This window comes from Agelaius phoeniceus, chromosome 13, assembly GCF_051311805.1.
Source record: "Agelaius phoeniceus isolate bAgePho1 chromosome 13, bAgePho1.hap1, whole genome shotgun sequence".
NCBI classification, from domain to species: domain Eukaryota; kingdom Metazoa; phylum Chordata; class Aves; order Passeriformes; family Icteridae; genus Agelaius; species Agelaius phoeniceus.
Window position 1 is genome coordinate 10,126,619 of NC_135277.1, and position 23,483 is coordinate 10,150,101.

The 23,483-nt window shown below is 37.2% G+C and overlaps 1 protein-coding gene across 1 annotated transcript in view; it reads right to left on the bottom strand.

Annotated features, from left to right (window-relative positions):
* TRPM7 (transient receptor potential cation channel subfamily M member 7) overlaps positions 1-23,483 on the bottom strand; it is a 50,860-nt gene that overhangs the window by 6,288 nt on the left and 21,089 nt on the right. Inside the window, exons 5-31 of the mRNA XM_077185347.1 lie at positions 22,547-22,760; positions 21,907-22,031; positions 21,140-21,311; positions 20,155-20,329; positions 19,283-19,406; positions 18,656-18,728; positions 18,283-18,383; positions 17,293-17,427; positions 16,445-16,498; positions 15,734-15,874; positions 15,126-15,260; positions 14,230-14,510; positions 13,537-13,765; positions 12,150-12,305; positions 11,870-12,013; positions 11,159-11,287; positions 10,211-10,495; positions 8,992-9,166; positions 8,295-8,427; positions 7,308-7,492; positions 6,544-6,676; positions 5,360-6,075; positions 3,276-3,352; positions 2,323-2,382; positions 1,209-1,290; positions 784-854; positions 269-306 (exon numbers count right to left, since the gene is read on the bottom strand). Coding sequence (XP_077041462.1) covers positions 269-306; positions 784-854; positions 1,209-1,290; positions 2,323-2,382; positions 3,276-3,352; positions 5,360-6,075; positions 6,544-6,676; positions 7,308-7,492; positions 8,295-8,427; positions 8,992-9,166; positions 10,211-10,495; positions 11,159-11,287; positions 11,870-12,013; positions 12,150-12,305; positions 13,537-13,765; positions 14,230-14,510; positions 15,126-15,260; positions 15,734-15,874; positions 16,445-16,498; positions 17,293-17,427; positions 18,283-18,383; positions 18,656-18,728; positions 19,283-19,406; positions 20,155-20,329; positions 21,140-21,311; positions 21,907-22,031; positions 22,547-22,760 — 4,343 coding nt within the window. The remainder of the gene's footprint in view (positions 1-268; positions 307-783; positions 855-1,208; positions 1,291-2,322; positions 2,383-3,275; positions 3,353-5,359; positions 6,076-6,543; positions 6,677-7,307; positions 7,493-8,294; positions 8,428-8,991; positions 9,167-10,210; positions 10,496-11,158; positions 11,288-11,869; positions 12,014-12,149; positions 12,306-13,536; positions 13,766-14,229; positions 14,511-15,125; positions 15,261-15,733; positions 15,875-16,444; positions 16,499-17,292; positions 17,428-18,282; positions 18,384-18,655; positions 18,729-19,282; positions 19,407-20,154; positions 20,330-21,139; positions 21,312-21,906; positions 22,032-22,546; positions 22,761-23,483) is intronic.

Genomic DNA, 23,483 nt, shown 5'->3' on the forward strand with positions numbered 1-23,483 from the left:
TCTGCTCCAAACACAGGCTGGGAGAGCCTTTCAACCCAAACCATTCGATGACTATCCTATGATTCCAGTGAATACATTTGGTTATTTATTAAAAGAAAAAAAAAAAAACCCAAACTATGTGGGGGTTTTTTTCCTCATTAAATGCAACTAAATACCACTACAGCCAAAGACAACCAAAAAAAAAAAAAAAAAAAAAACCCACACCAAAAAAAACCCAGATCAACATACAGAGTGATAAAATTGCTCCATTAGTAGACAGCTTACTTACATTTGACTGCTATTTGAAGGTCTGCCTTGTAGCCAATCCTTTAAAACAAAGGAGAGGAAAGACAAAGAGGGCTTCAGTCTTGTAAGGCAAGCACAGTTTATTCAGCTGGAGGTGGGGTGGTAATGAGTGGAATGTGTTTTAAGCTCTTGGAGTACAGCCTGTTTACTGGAAATAAACCAGGCTGTACTGAACTGCAGTTGAATGGACAGACCCAAATACAACCAAGAAATGGTAACTATAATTAAAAGAACAAATAAGGCTCTATATTCACTACTGTTTATGGATTATATAAGTAATTCTTTTCCTTAAAAGAAAAGAATTTTGATTTTATTTCTACAAACAGTAAACAGCACAGATTTTCATAGTGAGAACATACACAACTTCTTCCCTTAGTGAAAACAGGTCTCCTGTTGCCTCCTAGAACAAGTCCACAAATCAGTATTACTCTGTTTCTTCTCCTTTATTTGTTCAGCTTCTAGTTCTGCTCTAGAATGTCACAAAAGGCTGGTACAAACCGTCAGTAAGGCTGCTTTGGAGTCAACTTGCTGCGTGTCTTCACTGGATGCTCTCCTGCTCTTGCTGTACACTGCAAATGAAGGAGATTTGTAACTGGACATAGAATGGCAGCTGTCACTGTCACCCATTTCCTGATAGTGAACAAACAGACAGACATGAAACAAGCCAGACCCACAGCTCTAGATGAAGTTTGCAGTCCTAACTAGATCACTTTGTGTTTTACAGCTCTGGCAAATCCAAGGTAAAAGAACTGAGCTGGCATGGCTAGAAGAACCACAAGAAGCAGAAGATTCAAGTACTACCAAACATGAGAATATTTCAAGATTATTTAACCATTTGTGTTCCCTTTGCATCTTCTTAGGATACCCATTAGCAAGGCAAGTTAGAGACAACATTAGGGGACCTGAGCAGAGCCCAGACTTACGCTGCTCTGAGTGGGCTGTCAGAGGGTCAGTGAACCCACCACAAGAACTGGATTGTTGTAGATCACTGTCAGTTTGAAGACCCTACAAAAAAAAATTACATTTACCATCAGTCATCATTATCATTATTGCTTTCAACTAATACTTTTGGAACACAATCTGCACAGTTTCTCTTTTTAGGACTGGAGAGGATTCTTCAAAATTTCTGGATGTACTTCAAATACCTCACTGCAGAGAAATGCATAAGTTGAGTGCATTAATTCAGTTTGAACGCTCTTCTCACAGTAGCCACCAGCTGTAACATTTTCAGACACACATTAAGACTCCTGACCCACACCAAAAGAGTTCTTTGCAAGGGAATGTTACAATAGCATAGAACTACAGAAATGTCAATTACACTGGATCCCTACAAGTACCATGTTCAGCTCATCTCTTTTGTGCCTTTGTTGGCTATCAATTCTTATATAAGAATATGGCTCTGGCAGAAACTAAATTTCAATTTGCACCCACTTAAAAGAGCAACAAAATGTAGTAAACTCCTGCCATGTAAAAACCTGTGGGTTATGAATGCAACTTCCTTATGGACATACTCCTTCATAGCAATTACACATTGCTAGAATATGTACTGAGGTGGTCAAGTTTTGACAACAAAATACTTCTTTTGCAAAAAAAGGAGAAAGGTGGTTTCATGACAAACTAGGACTGTGTGTAGAGTGGCACAGGGCTTACTCATCTATTAACTCCACTGGTTACCTGAATAAACTGTAAAACTTCATTGTGCCCTGCTTATGATTCCTGAAATCATAACAGTTAGGAAGTCGTTACCACCCTTTTTCACCCTTCCCTCTTACAGAATACACCCCACACACATAAACATACACAGGTCTCTGTGTGTGTGTGTGTGTGTGTCCAAAATGTCTTTCTGATGTGTGGTTGTGTGCTTAAAAACTATTTCTTTACATCCCTAAACAGTAGAACATTTTAGACCTCTGTCAAGGAGACATCCAGTTTACAGATAATGAGATAAGAACAGAGACCCATGTCTTTACTGGAAAGAATAATTTTAGTGTCTGTTCAAAATAAGATTCCTAATAAACGGAAACTTTCTTTACTTACTTGAAGTCTGGTTGTCTCTATACCCTCCAATATAGCTTTTTTGAAGTCTTCCTGCTGCTCCTATCAAAGAAACAAAGCAAATCATTAACAACAAAAAAACTGTGCCAAAAATACACACAAAAAGCTTTTTGGTCACACATTATACTCATCAAAAGGTTCAGAAGCAGCAACTTAGCAGAAGACAAGCATTTCAAATGGTCATAATGCAATTCTCAGGTGTATTCTCTCCTGAATGCATAACTGCAAATTTGTATGTACTAATTCAACAGCTACATGGCAAAAACTGTATTCATATACATATATATACACACATATATATATATATACACACACATATATATACATATATATATACACACACACACTATAATACTTGGAAGGCAGGTTTATGATTAATTACTTTTACATTTGAGTAATTTTTATTATTATCTAAGGAAATTTCTTTAAGGAAATGGAAATTATTCATTTTAGTCTATGACAGGTTTGTTAAAAAGCTTTTTCTTCTTGGAAGCATAATGAACAATCTTTGTCACTTTTGAAAATTATATTCACTGTCACCTTGCTCTATAAATTATAACATAAATTACTCTAGTCTTCCTAAAGGCTGATCTTGAAATTTACAAGTGTAAAATATTCAGCTAGACACTAATTATGGGATACCTAATTTTATCTCAATTCACAGTTGTAGTCATCTTAGCTTTCATAACCTCAGAGTTTATTATTTCACTAGTATCCTATTATGAAGCAACAGTACTTGATGGCAGTTAAGGTTACATGAGTTTTCACTGGATTTTTTTTTTTAATCATGAAACAGATGCAAAGTGCAATCTGCAATGATTGTGTAAGTTTTTTGATTCTATTTGGCCTTAGGCTTTTTCCAAACATACTGTGACATGACAGTTTAAAAGGAAATTATCCCCATTAACATATTTGACAAAGCTTTTCATGCTCACCTCAATATCAGCACTTCTTTCCCTCATTTTGCTGGCAGCCTCTTTGAACCGCTGTAGGTCCATGCTGTCTCTGTGACCTTTGACACAGTGAATTCAAAAAGAGTATTCAAAATCAAAGGCAACCTCCAATGTTCTGACCATGCCAATAGTCTGCATCACCATAGCAAAGGGTTACAAACCACCTAAGGTCTGTGTGCCTGTTTGCACTAGGAAAGACATTACAAACATGCTCAAGTGAAGATCAGTGTAACAATGTCCAACTATTGCCTTTCCTGCACTGAGGTGTGGAGCACCACCATTCAGAAAGTAAAGCTAATATTTGAAATCTTTACTCAAGCGTATGCTCCTCACAGGAAAGGAACAAGGCCTGGATTACAGCACTTTTATGTATGCTTGACAAATGAAGGGAAAGTAGAGAGTTTCCTGGAGGTAGCTTTTACAATATACCCTTCATCCTCCCAGCTGCAAGAAACACTTCTCAGAATTTTCCAAATCATGTGGCTTTATAATGAATGAAAATCTAACTGGCTTCACCATTGAAACCTGCATGGTATCACAAGTGGTGTAAATTGTGGACAGCAAGAATGAAGGGTATGTTCTAAATGCTAGAGATGTCAGAGGACCATATACAAAAAAAAATCTGGCTCCAGTAAATAAGTATAGTTAGTATTCAAAGTTATTAGTGGTGAAGTACATTTAAAGATTAGATAAGAGTTGTACAATCACTGTCCATAATTTCTGTTTAGCCTTGCTTTCTTTTTTCAAACATGAGGCATTTATACACAAATAGCTAATGTAGGTAACTTCTTAGAAATCCAAGTTTCACAGCAGTAGAATAAACTCTTGTCTAGAGATTTAAATTTATACAACCTCAGCAAATCTCTGGAAAACACTGAGACATCCCTAAACAATTTTAGCAAGACAACACCTCTGCAGACAACCTGAAAATTCCAGATTACAATCTTCTGCTAAACACTAAGCATACTTAAAGCATTATCTACTTGACAGGAATCAGTTAGTAAACCCACACCTGTGTTTTGCAATGAATCTGCCACTGTTTTACCATTCAAATAGATAAGTAACTAACCAAAACCATCCACCTTTTTACTGTTAAACAGAACTTGAGGGGAGGCAAAATTTGTATTGAATTAAAGGACTTTGGAAGCTTCCAAAATGACAGCCCCAACCCAGGTTAGCCTAGGCAACAGTGGAAGATCCCAGCTGTAACAGTGTTTAGAAATAAAGTATAGGAGGAACCCTCAGCTTGACACAGATACCACAGATATTTATCCAGGACTCCATCAGCCTGAGTAGTGTTCTGTAATTACGTCAAGGAATAGACAATATTTTTGATATATGCAATCAGAAGGTAGGAGCTTTATAATGAGCCACAAAAGGTTGGTCTACAGTGCCCGTACCAAGCTGTACAGCTGCTAATTGCCCAAAACTGCTCTACTCAACAACTGGATAATGTTTTTCAGAAAAATATTGTCTATGTGACAGAATTATGGAGAAATTATAATTTCAGTTAAAAAAACCATTCAAGCAACATAGGGAAATTAGAGATGTTAAATGCAAAAAAAGCAGAGCAAAATGGTAGAATAAAGTCACCTGCAACCGGAATACACCCAAAATACCATACAATTCTTGATAAGTCAAACCTTGTGGCTTAGATTTGGTCCACAGTTTATGAAGCAGTCCCATAAGGATGTTAGAACATAAATCTCGGGTTTGCAGTTCCATTGCATGGACATGCTGACTTTTGGAAAGTTCATCTTTAATATTCAATTTTCCATGTGAGCCGCCACGGTTGACTGTTGACATCAAGTCGCCCGTTGACAAAGAGAACTTCGTTTGGGGCTTGTTCTTCTCTAACTTGGCAGGGGACTGGTGAGCACTTTTGTCAACTCTGCAGCTGTAGTTATCATTAGTGTCACTCTCATCATGAATAAAACCACAATTAACGTATCCTCCATTTTCAACACAAGGTTGGGTGAAAGCAAGGCAAGCAGAGCCAGAAGCAAGAGGATAAGAGCAGCTAATAATGACTTCAGGACATTCAGAATCTACTTTGTTATACTTACCCACAAATGCACCAAATTCTACATTATTATCTCCTTCTGTAGCCTTAGAGAAAACAGTCTCTTCGTGCTTTGCTGAAGAATCCAGCTGACTTTTGCAACTGGGTCGAGATGGAGTGCTAACAAAAAACTTTGTAGTTGGGGATGTTACATGTGGCATGCTGTTGGATGAGTTGCCTAATTTTTTACTTTTACTAGTGGATTTTGAGATCTCTGCAGCCTGTATTCGTTGGCGAAGTTCCGGAGGGGAAACAGCATTTGAAAATAAGGCACTGCCTGAGGAACCTGCCTCTTGGAAGTTTTTTTCTTCTCTTCGGGGAGCCAGAGCCAACTCCTGACCAATTGTCTTATGCTGGACTTCTTTGTCATCACGGATGGAAATGTTACAGAGTAAAGCATTGTTACTCTCAAGGCCTCCTTGTGGAAAAGAACCAAAGACGTTTCCAATGCTGTGCTTCTTCCACACCGATGATCTGAGAGAGCCATCCTCAATGAGATTTTGTGCCAAATGTTTTGAAATGCTCAATTCCCGGGTGATTTCATTATGAACCTTGCTGGCTTCTGAAGCTTTCTGGGCAGTCAGTGTTTTCAGAGTATCCACAGTTAGAGCAGACAGATCCTGGAGGTGGCCAATCTGTGAATCTAAAGACTGTAATGACCTTTTAATGTAGTTGACACGATCACCAACTTCCTTTATCTGAATGCACATTTGCTCCACCCTAAGAAAAATCAAATTATGAAGTAGATATGAAAGGTATTTTTCTCAATATGCAAAAACCCCCCATGATTATAACCCCTTCTGTCCATTTAATCAGGGGGAAAAACAACTTTGAAATGTCACAATAAAATGACAGCATTGGACTGTCTTGTAATACAACATTTGTACATACTTCTGAATCACAGAATTGAAACAGCTATCAATAGAGGCCCACAGCACTTTAGGAAATGTATCAGTCTCTTAAAACATCATGGGAAACCAAATAAGCCTCAGTTTACTGAGTGCTTCTATAGGTCAAGAAGAATCAATCACATTATCAGTGTCTGCATAGCAATGGAAAGCTACCATATAAAATTTGCATAAACACTTCATGTTCTTGAGCTGTATTTCTCCCCTTTTAAAGTAGATTTAAAAAAACCTGTAAAAGTCCTAATTCTCTATTCAGAAATTTTAATTGTAAATATTCTACCGTTCGAATGTGACTCGAATCCTCTCCTCACTTCCAGAATGAAATTTATCATCCTTTTCATTAAAATACATCTCAACACACAGCTCTTCAAAATCATGAAGTTTCTTCTGATCTTCTTCTGTCAGGAAGAGTTCTAAAGAGAGATCAACATTTAAGATGACATATGTAGTGAAGTTGTACAGGTGCTGAAAATTAAGAGTCATAACTCTACAAAAGATGTTAACAATAAAACTCTACAATAAAATTAAAACAAAAAACAACAACAAAAAAAAAAGAAAAACAAAACAAAAAAAATCCTACCAGAGGCCACCTAAGACCCTTCCTCTCTCATTGAAAAAATAAGTTCAAGGTCAAAGATTGACAATAAAATAAAATGAAAATGGTAATTCTGAGAGGATATGTGCACAATATTATCATTCCTTACATTCCTACCCTTTAATACCTTTGAGACAGATTCCTTAGCTGGATTTTATTTTTAAAGTTTCAAAGAAGTTTTACAGAAAAAAAAATATTTCTCAATTAGCAATAACAAGAAATCTAATCTATTTGTTTGTGTGATAGGTTAGTTTTACTGGAGATTTCTAAACTCCTGAGAAAAGCACAGTGATTTTCAAAAGAATTATCAATATTGAAAACACATAAAATTAAGACCACTTTGACTTTCTTCACAATACACATTCTAGTCAAGAACATGGTGCTTTTCTGACTGTTTGCTTTAACCATGTCAAAAGCATTGCTGCAATTTTTTGAATAACTGTTCATACTTGGCCCATCTGAAGCCTTGTCGGTCTTTCTTCTTTTACATATACAGCAGAAGAGGGAAGCCATGTGGCTGAGAATGATCAGTGGTGGAGGCAGAACAGGTTTTTCATGGTAGGCCATAATGAAATGATAGCGCTGATACTTCCACACAATGTTTGAAATTGCCTTGACTTGTAAATACACGTTGCTGAAACAGAACCATATTAACACATCAGTGTTTTTTGGGGTGGTGGGGAGTTGTTGGTGTTTGTTTAGTGGTTGTTGGACTGTTTGTTTTTTTAACACTTTGATAACAATCTTGAATTCTAATTCCAGTTAAGTAAGAGACAAAAGCATAAACTTGTTTTTTGCTGCAAAATTATTTTTGTGGAAGTGGAAACACATTCAAGAGAACACCATGATTCAGAGCAAGGAGAGGGCTAAAGAAATTCTCCCATCAGGTAACATCTCAGTATCTTTACTCAGAAATAAATTACACTGAGATCAAATTTCAAGTTTGCCGAACAAAAAAATTAATTATTTCTAACTAAACCCAGAATTTTATATCACACCATGTTAATTCTGCAGTCTGCCTTCTTCAGTGTTTGTGAGCTGCTTATGCCCATAAATCAAACACTTGCAGAGAAGTATAAAAGACAACTTACTACAACTGAACCCAACCAACTGGAGAACATTAAATGAATTTAGGAACAACAGTCAATTAGGACAAAGAAACAATTTTGTTTTGTTTGTTTTCTGACAGATTTCCTTGAACTTCTGATTCCCCTGACCTCACAGAGGTGACATGAACCAGTCACATCACACATTTCCCTAACTCAGCCATGAGCTTGCAGTGAGGAAGACACAAAGACCAGCCTTAGAACCTGAAAAAACTTCCAGGAAATGGGATTGCTTTGATCTGGCATCAGTTCTTATCTTGTCATCTTATTGCAGTGAGATAGACACTTGTCCAATTATTAGCAAAAATTAACTATTATCCACATACTTACTTGAAAAATGCAATCAGGAGATTAACCATGATTATGTACTGTACAAAGAGGTAGACAGCTTGAAGAAACGGGGTCAACCATGTTCCTGGGCCACAGAGATGAGCAACTTTTTCATCAGAATTATTTGCACACACTGTGTTGGGAAAAAAAGACACAGAGACAACATGTACATCTTTTAGAACTCCCAGCAGGTACAGACACAAAAAAAAAAAAAAAAACAAACCAAAAAAAGTCACTTACAGTTTGCAACAATCAACTATGATGCACTGGTTCTGCAGTTTGAAATGTCTCCAGGCATTTAGGAACATGGTAGAAAAATACCAGAGACAACGTTTCTGGCTGATACTATGCTGTAACCATATTATTGGCTTTTTAAAAAAGCATAGTACATCACACCACAGCCAGAATTTTGTCATGATAGCTGTGGGGCAGAATTCAAAAATCTTGCTAGGAACAGCCTTGAGAGAAATTGTAATTATGTAATTTTTATTCTAAGCCAAACAAGTTTCTGAAAAGAAAATGAAGAATCAGGTCACATAGTTATACAGCTGCAACCCACAAAAGGGAGATCTTCCATTGAATGGAATCAATACCAACAGTACTGGGACTTTGGTAAAAGTGGAATTTCATAAGATTCTGAGAAGACCTAATCAGAGTAAGTTCTCTCTTTACTTGCTTCATAATTGCAGTATCTTACCATCAATTTCATAGGCATAGACTTCACCAAAAATCATCCAGTATGGATGAAACACAATATCTCTAGCAAGAGTCCAAGAGGGTGCCTCATCAGGATAGAGTATTGCCTTCCTGGGAACACCAAAACTAAGTAGTACAAGTGCCATAATCACCACAATGTAAAACATGTTGGCCACCTGTTAACAGAAAAAAACCCAGTTAATCCACAAGGTCATAAATATGATCACACAACTCTAAAAACTTTTACAGTGACAGGGTACACTTGAGAAATTCTATGTATTATATAAAGAAAAGAGTCCAGGACACAAATATTTCACTCAGAAAATTTAGTTAAATAATGAGCCCTGTTAAAAAACCCCAAATTTTTCCTGTCCTTTTTTATAATGTATTTAGTACCCTTGGCCAAAGGCAACTGAGCATATTTCCCTTTTAACTTGAATACTATTAGGTACACAAGGAGCAGCTGACAAAGAAATATTCCTTCCTGAAGGTACTCAACAGCTGCACAAAAACCAGAGGTAGTTTTCCAAGGGCAGGAACACAGAACTAGCCTCTTGCAAGAAATCAAAGTGAGAAATGAGCAACTTGATGGCCTTGATTTAAGGAATGACAGGGTTCAATTTTCTAAGAACCATTTTATAGAGGGAAGAAACACAAAAGCTCCTTCCACATTCATATATACAGCTCTCAAGCCTTATAATAGTTTTTAACATTTAGAATAGCTAGCAACAGTAGAAATAGGTTATTTAATTTTAAGTTTAAACAATTTTAGTATTTTTTGTGTGAGATGACAAGAAGCACAATATATTCCCAGTTTTCCATAGCACAAAACCATGAAGGTGTTTCAGGACACTAAACAAGTTAAAAGTTTTGACCTAAAGAACACAAAGACTATACATTTCAGACCTAAATGGGAAGCTGAATCAAGACAAAGGCCTCATCATATTCATTTAAGTCTCTGACATCTGAGAACAAAACCAGAGAAGGAAGATTTGCCATTTTTTACATTTATGTAACAGGGATAGCTCCATAAAGGAAGCCTTCTAATCAGTGCTTCTTTTGAAATCCTTTAAGTTATATTCCAGCTGGCTAATTCTGCACACCAAGTTGTTATCCTATTAGAGCAGGAAAAGAAACTTCTAACTAAATAAAACTATTAGAAGAAGTTGTAAATGGATTCAGTTGGGGGGAAAAAAATCAGTAACAAACATAGTACTTACCATTTTCCCAATCATCATAACATAAGGGCCAGCCTGTTGATTTACAGCTAGAAAATCCAGTAATCGCACATACCAAAAAATGATATTGAGACAGTATGTTATTCTTCCAGCAACAAAGATGTAATTTTCTCTGTAAGTGTTTTCTCCAAAATTCCCCTTGGCTCCAAATCTTAAAGCAAACCCAATGAAGAAAGTGACAATGGCAACTGTGTCACTGATATTGAAGTAATCACTGAACCACACTTTGATCTTCTGATTAATCTTCCCAGCCTCTGACATAAAAATCTGTAAAAGATATGAAGGTCAAGACAGCTCATATTTATTGCACAGGGGTCAGCAGTAAAATATGTGTATCACCAGCATTTTTATACTTGCAAAAATATAATAGCTATTCAAATGGAGAACTCTTAAATGCTGAGCAATCAAAACCAGTGTTTAACTGTGTCAGCTTCACAACAAGGAAAGGAGGGGTTTGCTCTGTCTGAACAATTTACTAAGGAATTTTGGATTTAGTTGGGGTTTTATTTCTTTTGAGGCAGTTACTGTGACAAAAATGAACCCTATCTGCCTTCAGTTGAGCCTGAGGTACCAGGTTAAGGGACTAACTTGATCTCTCCCATTTATGGAAGTTCTCCCATTACAGAACTTCCATAAAGTCTCTTGCTGACCAGGAACATTGTAGTTATGATGGCTCTCCTGGGCCACTAAAGATTTTTTTTTTGTTTTGATATCTTGGTCATAGCACGGTGGCAGAGCCTGTCTGATAAATTAATACACATTTTACAAAGCCTCCATCTAGCAACCTATACCAAGCTTTAAGATAAAGGCATTAAACCATTTACTCTGATGCTTAAGTTTCTTCAGTTTTCTTGTTCACAGAATAATAGTTTAAAGCATACTGTTTTAACTGACAAAAAAAGGCAAAAATCCCAATTGTTACAGGCATACCTCACGAATTTTCTCAATTGCTGATGTGAAAATGTAAGCAATAACAATCCACTCCTGAACAGATGGTAATTCTTCCATTTTTACAAGAACCACAAATGTGTAGAGCATGAGGAATCCTAAGTATGCCAACTAAAAAACCAAATAAAACATATACATATAATTACTGAAGGATCCTTTAAAGATGTACATGGAATCTTTTGATGTGGTATACAAGAAAAGCTTCAAGTTGAATTACAAGACTATATTTACCATTTTTAACAGACAAGTTATTATTTATAAGGGTATACAAACATTTTCATCCTAGAAAAGCAAAAATAGCTGTAATAAGCTATTTATTGTTAGCAAAGCTTTGCTCTTATTACAGCTATTTTCCTTTAGAACAAATTCTAACATTTCTATTACAGTGATTGAAACAAAGCTGTGCATGCACTTGAGATTAATACATGGTTCTAGAACTCCTGCTAGCAACTGATGAAAAGAATTACTCAAAACAGAATTAAAAAACCTCAAACCACAGGGCACAGCATGTGCTTATGCAATTTCATAAAATGAAGTATTTCTCATTTCCAGCTCAGCAAGGTAAGGGGTTTTCTGTCTGCTTTTTGGATAGTGCTTAACATTGACTCAATCAGAGATACATGTTGGGAAAATAACCCAAAAATCTGTGCTACATTTCCAAATAAAATACACACTATACAGAAAAAATCTCACCGTGTTAAACCAAAACTTCACAATTGGAGCATGATAAAATGCATAAAACTTCTGTGTAATTGGGAGTCTTTTAGGTTTTGCTGGAGTCTCCATGTCATGCTTTTCATAAGTACTGTCCAAGATCCTCACTTCTTTAAAAACCTCCTAAAACAAAAAAACTGTTAACTTCCCACACAAAAAATGCATGCTTTCTGGCACTAAATTTCACTTCTTTGACTTAAAAATTTAATTATTTAAGCAAGGAATATTGTTTTTAATATCTCCCTCTGCCCCACATTACCATAGGTATTTCATCTGCTGCAGTCTGGAAGTTGTTCTCACTGTCATCCATTGCCATTTGATGTGCATCTTGAGACTGAGGAATATGTGACATTTCAGCCTTGGTCTTATATTCCAACAGCAGTATAGCAGGAGGGAGTAGAATACTCAGTATCACCTGGAAAAGATGAAGACTAAGTGTAAATAGTTCACAACTCCATTAAAGCATCAGAACACACCAACACACAGAATAGCCTTTGGAAATGTATTATCTAAATTTCACTTGCTTGCTATTGAGGGGAAAAATATAGAAAATAATTAGTTGTTATTACTTGTATATACACCTAAGAGCTTAGGGTCACACATACAGAGTGTTTCTTGCCTTGAAGACATAGGAAATGGGAAAAACCAACAAATTCCAAAATTCAAAGCTATTAGAAAGAATGTGCTCCAAGCCTGAAGATAGAGATGTTCTGTTCACACTCTGTTATTTAATCCACTCCCAGAAGCTTTGGAACAGTGTATTGCTAAAGTGTATTTTAAAAGCCTGTACCAGATTGTCGTTTGTGGGGGGAGAGGGGAGTGGTGTATGTTTTGTTTGGTTTTTTTTTTCAATTTATGGTAAAAAAATGAGCTAAGGTATAGATAAAGAGAGTAAGTGAAAGCTATTTACTGTCATTAGCCTCTTACAAAGCAAGCAAGAAAATAGTTAATCAGTTATAAAAGAGGATTTTAGTAGGTCACAAGTTAAATGATGCTTGTAGGTATTTTGTAGGAAAGTTTTCTTTCATTTTATTTCTAGCAACAATTAGGTTTTGGTACCTAATTTCTCAAAGAAATATGCAACTCCCATTTTGGTTCAATTGAGCTATATCAATTATCTCTGTCTAGATCATAATTGATCTATATCACACAAAGGGCACTACTGGAAAACCTGTCCCCGATTTGCTGTTCTTTGCCCTGCTTTTGCTCAGTTCCTCCAAAATAGGATATTCACAAAGCTTTTTTACATCAAGTCTTATGTGCTCCCTGTAAAAAGCCAAAATGCATGAAACTACAGTCTTACAACAGGTTTTCCATCTGTTAAGGATTGTTACTACTATGTTTTTAGTAGTGGATTAGTATTCACATGATCTCTTTAAGCCTCTGATTAAAGGCTACTTGCCTGGTTTTTGCCTTCTATATTTCTGTACCTTATTTGAAAAGATAATAGAGTGTCAAAAGAAGCAAGTTTACAACAAATATTCCAGTTTTGATTATGTTATAGGAGACTGGTTTACAGGATTTATTAATCAAAGCTATAGTTGTGAAAGCTTTACACTAACAGCATTTAAACACACACTTTTCTTCCCTTTAAACATAAACACCACTGACCATTTTTTACATGAATAAACTGCAACAGTGCTTACTTTGTACCACGAATTCTTCCTCATGTTCAGCCTCCCCATCCACATATCCGACAGCAACATCTGTGTGCAAGTGTGTGCTACAAATGGACGGAGCCTCGAGGACACGGCCAGCTTCAGGCAGGTGGAGTTGCTCCAGTTCTTAAGTTCGTACGTCAGTAATTTCATGGCCATAGTTTCATCTTGTCGGAAGGACTGCTCTAACAGCTCAACTGCCAGCTGACCAAACTCGCTAAAATGAAGAAAAAAACAACAAAAGAAAAGATAGTATCTATAGAAATTACCATGAGTGAGGTTTCTTGCACAAATTCCCAACTTGCATAACTTGAAGGGACTATTATTTGTCCCTTCTGTACAGATATGCTGTAATTTGTAACCACAATACATCAATCTATGACTTCTGTTAAAAACATATGCAAGCTAAAACAGCTATTAAAACATGCACAGAAACTACACAGAAGAAAATGGCACACTGAGTTTCCTCCTAATTTGACTATAAATCAAGTCTTTTAACAGCCTTCAAGAAAGAGCAATATCTGATATAAAGCTTCTACTAGAGTTCCACTTAAACCTTTTTGCAAAACATGATTGTCTTCAAGTGTGCTAACAGAAAAATTTGCATTTTGTTCATAAGTAGCCCACTACTTTTATTGCAGAGGTCCAGAAAATATTTTGAACAATAGGACTGTAACTTACTTGGAATACTGTTTCAGTTCTTCAGAAGTATCATCAACAAGGTCACTTTGTTTTGCCTCGTATGCCATGGACCGATAGACTTTGCAGGCCACCAAGGCTTTGGCCATGGACTCCTCGCCGTGCTGCCAGAAGAAAAGAGCCATCTTCTGCCTCTTCATCAGCACTGCCCACAGCAACAGCTCGTTCAGAGGATAAGCAAAACGCCTCGTTTCAGGATCATCTATGTCAACTATTTCATCTTTGGTTCTTTTCTTTTTTCCCTCTTCTGCACCAGTGTCAATCTTGAAAATAAAATCACAAAGTCACATTTTAAGTCGTTATATTTGGTCATTATGTAAATTGAAATAAAATGCTGAGTGATCCAATACCAGATTATAAATAATTATAAAAAGAAAACAGAAAATTTTTGAGAACCTGAAAAGCAGCCGGAACTTTTGTTTGAAAACTTCAGTTGAGTAAAATTCATTTTAATAACTGTGAGACTGAATTAATTTGAATCCTAGATCAAAGAAAAGCCATAACTAATATACCTACATACAAATAAAAAAATTCATGGAAACTGCTTGTAGTAGTAACACATGGCCAAATCTTGCCCTATCTACCAAGCCATGTGAGTCCACTTACTTCATTACTACTCTGTCAAAGATAAACTTTCTGGTCCCTAACATATCAAAGCTTATCCACAGGACTCCTATACAGAAAGATAAACACCCTTTACAGAATCCTGTAAAAAAGCTGCAGTTTAGAAACAAGTACAAAAGCAAGGTTGAAATTCCAGCTTTGCCAAAGTCAATGCAATTGCTGCTACTCACTCCAGTGGCACTTGGGTTTCCAGCAGGCTCCCCACTCTCAGCTCCTTGAAATAAACCCCACTGTGCTCCCCTCACAGCGCTCACCTTTGGTTTGTACGGCTGCGCTGTTTTGATGAAATGATTGTGGCGCATTTTTTCCTTCTTGTCTGCCCTGTTACCAAAAGTCTCATGGCTTTTACACATCTGAGGAGTGGTACTTGAAGGATTTCGCCCAGATCTCTGCAACAAGGAGAAGGGGTTTGGTTATTGAAACATGGATGAACATAAACAGAACAACAAGAATTCTCACTGGATATTTAATATGGATTGTTGTTTGTTTTCATTGCTTTTAAGAAGTCATGGGCAGTTACACTTGTTGGTTAGTGTAGCTTGCACAAGAAGCTAAAATATCTGCATCTCAAGCCCTTGTCAATCTGCATGTGTACTGTCCTTTCTTCCCCTACAAGCAGGAAAAGAGGAAATCACAGAGAAGGAATTAGGATATACTAGAACAAGGTTGAGGAGAATAAACCCTGTTGTTTGCCCTCAATCCCAAGACAGATCTCAGCTGCCCTCATAGACCTTACTACTGCATTTAAAATTACCAGTCCATTGACAAGAAGAGCAAACCAAAATGGGTTCAATCATTGTACAAAACACAAAGATTTGGGATTTTCAGCTGGGAGCAGATGGCTGTTCCCAAGTGCACGTACGCGGTTGTTCCCGCTGAGGCTGTTGTATATTGCTCTAAAGCGCTTCCTTGTGTACGTGCATCTGTAGGTTCCTCCCATCAGATACTCAATAACCAGTCCCACATCAATCAGGTTGATTTTATATCCTGGAGGAAGATTTCCCTAGGGATACAAAAGGTATTTTTACTTTTTCAATGTATAATATTAAACTTGCTTATAGTGTTTCTACATGTTTTATCACAGCTCTAAATAATAATTTTTAAAAAATAAGCCTTTCATGATAAAAAAACCCCTCCAACATAAAACCCAAAAAGCATCTATATGACTCAACAGTTATTATTTTTAAAGAAAGACCAGGTTATACCTTTTCTACATTAACTCCCCTAACAGAACAGATACTCATTCCATTGGTGGGGGACGCACTGGGGGTTTTTTGTCTATTGTTTTAACAGCCAAAATTTCTCCATGCTGGAAGCATCAGCTTTCAACCCCCCCAAGAAGGAAAACAATCAAAAGAAAAATGAAAGACAACACTCTGGGTTTAACATCTTTTAGGCAGCAGGGCACCAAGCATACAACAGAAATATTGAAAACTAGCAAAATGTCTGCAGAGGTAGGTTAATACTTAAAATAAAATTCAATTAATAAACTGCAGCTGAAATTGATAGTCAAACACAAGAAATTAACAAAAAATAACTGCTAGTTTGACAGATTTTTACATGGAGACCATACCTGCTTGACGTCCCGAACAAGATGAAATAGTGTTGGGTTGGTTGGGCCTTGTTTCTTTATAACAAAAGAGAGGGAAAATTTGGAATGAGACATTAGCATGCAAGAGCAGCACCATAAGAGGTTAATTTTAAAAACTAATTTAGAATATAAAAATATAATATAAATAAATAAATAAACTTCTCAAGGAGGCTTCTCTACAGAGCATTATTAGCTAAAGAATTCATTATTTTTTTCTTTTTTTGTCCAAGCAGATACTGAGACTGTTAACACAAATCTAAGCCATATTTGTGTACTAATCACATCAGCTAGTTTTTGGTGGAAGGTTCTTAGTTCTGACTTTGGATACTGTTATCAAAATTACCTTGGAATTCTTAGATCAACATCGACAGTAACAAAATTCTTCTAAGTAATAATTATTACTATGCAGGTTGACAAATTAAAACTCTTCCTAGAACTATTATGATGTTAATGGCTACAGACAGAATCCATCCAATGAAGCCCTATAGAACTCAGATTCTGGGCACAAGTTGCACCCACGTCACTTTCTCTTGTTCTCTTCCCCACTGTGTTTTGCACACTTTGTGTGTCCACAGAGCTGCAATTTTCCCTTTAGTGTCTATCCCCACCATCATACACAGATGAACACCCTGCTGACAGACAATTCTGGGGCTGCTGGTGCTGTGCACAGCATCCAACAGCATCCACCTCCCAACTCCAACCTCGTGCCCAGGAGCCTTCCCTACCAACACCCCACATCCTCCAGACTGCTGCACACAAGCCAGGACACAACAGGCTGAGCAACTAAAATATTGCTCTAAAAGTAGCTTAAAAAGCAATCATTTACTTACTGTGTTATAAAGTTCTTCCAGCCTGGGAATTGTAAGAAATTTGTGCATGCTTACTCCATTTTCAATCAGAAGCTTCACAAATGCAACTCTGTCCATCACAAGGGCATCCAGCATAGCCTGTTCCAGGGAACCAACCTATAACAAAGCAAAAAGGTGGAGCCTAGAGAGAGCCAGTAAAAAAGTGAACTAAGATACTCTATCAACCTTCTTCATTTAGAGGGCTGGAAAAACCTTACATGTCTGTAAAGATGTCACCCTCTGTTCAGAGTATCCCCCGAACTTCACACAATTACAGGATGGGAGAATACACTGAAGACTTGAACTGTTCTGTAGGCACTGCCTACTGAGACAGTGGGACTAAGGAAACATTTGGTTTAATATAATTGAGGTGTTCTCATAGGCTGATGTTGGATAAAACAAAAAAAGACATAAAATTTCTAAAGCACAATTTTCTTCAAAGATGTCAGAACCATCACAGCAACCAACAAGCCTTACACAGTACGTACTTCTGAATGCACACTCAATAAGCTCATGTTTTATTTTTACACTACTAGGGAGAAAAGGCAAGAGCCACCAGGTAGTTCTTAAACTCATTTTCAAACTACAAAACCCAGATATTTTGTCCCTCCCTCAAAAGACACTGCAGTGCTGCAGTGCATTTTACCAGATGCTTCTTAAGAACTTTCTAGGGCCATGCAACTGTAATGAAGAAGGAGCATCTGACTAACATGAATTCAGCTTCCACCTTTCATAATGTGCTTTCTCTGCTAGATATTCAGAACAGCTAGCACATTTCCATAATTTTTGGACCATTTTCAAATACAGCAAAACAGCTTTAAGGCTATGCAGTACACCCAAATTACTGTCTCAAAATAAACATATCAATATTCCAAAGTCTCTGACTACAAAAGTCAAGATTCATCCTTTACAGTAAAGTGTGCTTCTCTCTATTAGGAATTATCATTCTGCTTAATCCAGACCACTACATACCAGCCATTGTTGCCCATAAACAAAAACGTGATTTTTGGCTATGTCAACTCTGTCCCACGCAAGTGTAAGAACAAGCTGGTCAAATGCAGATGCATTCGTGCCTTAAGAAGTAAACACAACGAAGAAAATATAAAATTAATTATAATAGAAGAGAATAAATGTTCTTTCTTCCTAAAAAGTCCAAAATCAAGCAATATACCACAAAATTATGCTGTATATATCATAATTTATGTCATGTCATAGCATTACAAAATGAGAACACATTTGTTTAAAAACTTACAATTCCCATTGGTATTTTATAAATCATACATCACATAAACAGTAATCAATAATAACTGGATGTTCCAAATGATCTTAAAAAATTAAGTCTCACCTTTTAACAATGCTGTAAGTATTGCAACATCAATGTCCTGATGCTCATCTGACCCAATATGAAATACTGTGATCTGTCCAAAAAGGCAAAATGGGAAAAAATATTTAAAAGTTATTTTCAGGAAAAGGTTATTGGCTTCAGTCTTTTAAATCTTTTTCAATTCCTGACATAAAAGACGCCTCGTCTTCAATGCAACTTGAAGCCTGTCTATGTTCAACTTAAACTTTTAGTGTGCATTCTTTTTTGTTTTCCTAAGTGGGAATCTTCAACTAATTTGAACTTCTTTTGCTCCTATGATTACAATTCACTGCTCCCTATAACACAGTATCCTGTTTACCTCTCCAGTCCATTACAGATCATGAGATTAACCTGCCAGCAGACATGGTTAGCTGAACAAGGCATTTTTTTATCTCAGAACAGCACAATGTGATGTTCAAATGAGACACCAGTCCCTGAACTCAGGCTACACATTACCTCTATAAACTGGTTTTGCTTTAAGCATGCAGAGATACTATACCTTTATTAGTAGTCCTAACTAAAAGATTCAATAAAAGAAAAAAAAATCATATCATATATCCACAAATGCATGCACATTGCATAGAAAAGTTTATGGCAAGATCTACTTACAAGTTCTTTTTTTTTCATGCATTCCAGCAGTGTCTGAAACAAATGAACTGCTTCACTTTGACCAAAGTTAAATGTCTTTTTGATGGTTGAAATGATTTCAGGCTCAGCACCCTCAGGAACATTCCTAAGATTGAAACAAACAAACAGCAAAACAATTGTTTTAGATGAACAGTAATAACAACAATGCATTTAATTAGTTTCAACATGTCCATTCAAAGTCCTGCTATCTATAAGCTTATTACTGTTGCTGTGGCAAAACCTTGGGTAACCTTTAGAAAGAACTACAAGTTACTTAACCTACAATTCTATACTACTGCCTCCTAAAAGTAACTCAACTCTCTCTCACTTTTTTCCCCACATTCAGTTCTGAGATATTCTCAACCAGAAGATTTTGACACAAAATAATAAGCAGTCACTCATCTGAGTAAGACACATTTGTGATCCTAGCCTGGACAAAGCTGTTTGGTTTACAGCTAAGTTAGATCCCTGCCTCCCAAGGCTCAGAGGCAGCCCCTGCAACAAGGACCCAGTGTGTTTAAGGATTTATGCAAGCCTGACAACTAACTAGAAATCACCAAATCACCAAGTACTGTGAGCCCAAGCACATCCCTTTTATATTTGAAGCTACACTCAAAACAGGCAAGTGTTTTCTGCACTAAACAAAAAACTATTTGTACAGATTCAGGAAGAAATGGTCTCAAAACTTATCTGTGGATGACATAGATAGGTGCCATGGATCTGTACATCTTGTCATTTATCTGTGTATAACAAGAACTGTCTGGACACAATCCTGTTCTGGGGTGGACCCACTGTGGTCCCTTCAAACCTGACCGGTTCAGTGCTTCTGTCCAGTCTGCACTGCTGGCACTTACCCCCCCTCCTCTGTCTGCTTGTGAACATAGGCCAGGATGTCTGCAGCTCTGCCAGTTCCCTCACACACCACCACAGGCACTGGAGGGCTCTCCTGAAGGAAGTCTAGAACTGTCAGGATGACATTGGGACCACCTTCAAACACGAGGGCCACCACAGGCACGCCTTGGCCAATTCCTGGAAAATGGCAAAGATAAAACCCAGACAATGCTGTAAGTGAACACTAAGGCCAGTTTTACATATTTAATAAATCAGGTTTGTCCTCTCTATTGAATCAACATTAAAATATTGTCCTCCAGACATTAACTGGTGGTAACGCACAGTTTCAAGCACTTTATGTTCTGGGCTGGGACACAAGCACTGCCAAGCTGGTCAATACAACAGGATACAGTCTACAAAACAGAAGAGATTCCTCACAGAAACATTCATGAACTAATGCAGAAAACTGAAGAATTTTTCTTTTTGAATTTCCTCTTCTAACTTCCCCCACTAATTTCCAAAGGTGACAACACATACACAGTTTGAACATAGGTACATGGGAACCCTCTGCTAATGGTATGTATTGCAAGAGCATTTCTGTAAGGGTCAAAGTACATGTGTTGCTCCACAACTGGGAAAACACCATACTGCAAACTGTGAAACTGCCAGTGTCAAAACCATTCATTAATCAGACCAATCAGCACTTGGTGACAACACCATTAATTAATCAGACCAATCAGCACTTGGTGACAAGACCTGAAGTGACTTACATTTGTTTTTACAAAGTAAATAGACAACTTCATTCATAAAGGATTCCTCTGTGGTCCCAGAGAAATCAGAAATCTACCAGCAATAACTAGGGTACAGAGCAGCTGCTGAAATTCGCAATTTTAGACTTGAAGTATAAGCAAAAGTTTTAAATTATTTTATTTTGTCATTCAGATGTTTGGTGCAAACACCTTTTTCATTAAGCCATAGTAAGAGCCCTCAGGCACCAGAATTACTTACTTGCATGGATCCGTTGCAAATTAATAGTTTTTTCCAGTTCTCTTCGCAGTTTAACTTCTGCTCCATACTTTCCAACTGTTCCATCATCCACCAGAATGAAATGGGAATGGAGGTTATTTAGGACGTTTAGTTTACTTAATGGATTTAACAAGGTCTGATATGGAGCAACCACCTAAGTGCAAGCACACAACAATGTCTTTTACTTGCAAAGATTCACACTCGTTTCTGTGAAACTTAACTAGACACAAGAACTGGTGGCTCAACAAGAAGCACTGACACATATAAGGAAGCACTGACACACATAAGCATGCCTTGGATCAGGATACACCAACAGCTGCAGCTCTGAACTTTGTGCAGGGAAGCAGATAATTGTATCACTAAAGGATGCTGTTCTGAAGGGTAACAAAGATCCTTTGAAAAGGTGTCTTTGGGGAAAATTTGTGACTTCTGAAGACTCCAAAATTTTTCAACTTATTATCTTCTCTAAATGTGAATTCTCTGTAATACTTTAGCATATTTGTTACTTGATTCAATAGTATCAGTGGGGGAGGAAAAAGGATTGTACTTAAGAACAAGCTCCTCCTGTAGCACATTCGCATTTTGCAACTTGTTTACAGTAACCATCTTGCACAAGTCACAGATGTCAGTGTATCTTCATAGCAAAGCAAGTATTCCAACGATGCAAAGCAAGGGAAAAACATGCTCGAGCAGATGTGTCAGAAGTAAATGAGGTAAATCATTATTTCAGTTAGGTAATTCCTCCTTACATCTCTTCCAACAAGGTCGTTTCTGTTTTCAATCACTCCCCACGGAGCAATCCCAATAGTGCAAATCTTTCGAGATGATCTGGAAGCGTGTTCTCTTAGAGCATCACCAACATGTTTTGCAACACCTGTTCGTGCATAAAAAAGATTCCAGTGCATCTTACTAAGAATACAAATATTTATTTAGGTGTTTAACTGTTTTATTTAGATAATCAGGCCTTTAAGGACCTGGAAACTTACACACTACCAAAGAAAAGGCACCATGCTACATCTACTAGGAGGAAACCAAGTCATTCAACAAAACAAATATTAGCCCAGCAGGAACTAAAAGAGTTTCCAGCACATTACTGTACTTTTTAATCACATTACACTCTTCCTTGTTTCAAAAGCAAAGCCCAGAAAACAACCAAACAAAAAAAAAACCAAAGCCCAAAACCCAGCCCCTCTATATCTTACTTCTCTTTTCAATACAAAACAGTAGCCCACTTTCAAATACATATGTTCAAAATGTATTAATTTCATTTGACCAAACTCATTCAAATATCTTTGGTTTAGGACGTAGCAATGCATCCTACATTAAATCTTTAGGCTCTTATAAAACTGCAATCCAGTTAATTGTGCACAATCTTTGCTAGTTCCTTACCTGTATTCACTCCTCCAGTTATAATCCAGGCCCCTGTGGTCACTGCAGCTTTGATAAGACCTTTGCCAAGCAACTGTTTGATGCGTGGGTGAAGTTCAAATTTCTGCATGCCCCCATGGACAGATATAACAAGCTTTGGCAACTCCATCTGCCATTCTTTGAGCATAAGTTGCAGAATAGCTTCAGGCTTAGTGTCATAGGACAATCGCACATACTGCAGGCACAAGAACAGAGTTAAAAGGTTCAAATGTGTAAAAAGAGGAACCAGGATGCATTTCAGCATATTATCCTGAGCAAAGAGTTTTACAATTGCTTGGTTTTCCTTCCCTGTTCCTGCTGGGAAGGAAACCTACATTTTTTCAACAGAAAACTTCAAAACTGGCAACTTTTTAACACTATGTTTAACAGCATAAGATTAAGTAGATGGTCGATCAGCTACAATGCTGCCACATCTTCAGTGAGCAGCTGAATAGGGATGGGGACAACAGGCAGAAATTGAACCCTTTCTGAATAAAGTTCTAAATAACAAAACAACACTACTCCATTTAACTGGTTTGAGCAACCCCACTTGCACTCTGCAGAAGGAAGCAGAGATGAGAGTGGGCAGCCTGGTGTTTCTGTGCTCCTAGAAAAGGGTTCACAGCAATTCTAAGCTACACTAAGTACAAAGGAACCCATACACCGCTATTAAGAACATGAAAGAACTGTGCCAAGGGCCCTTCTCTCACAGAGATGATCTGACCTGGAGCACTGGCCTGTCCTTGGGGTTTCTGCCAGCTGCAGAAGAACACAGCTCCCTCACTCAAGCACTTTGGTTTGACCACAGAGGTCACAGTGTACAAGCACTCCCTGTACCTGTAACTGCATAAGCTTTAAATAATTCCTACCACAACTAAAAATCTTTTACAAATAGAAATTAGAAAGAATTCAAATCACA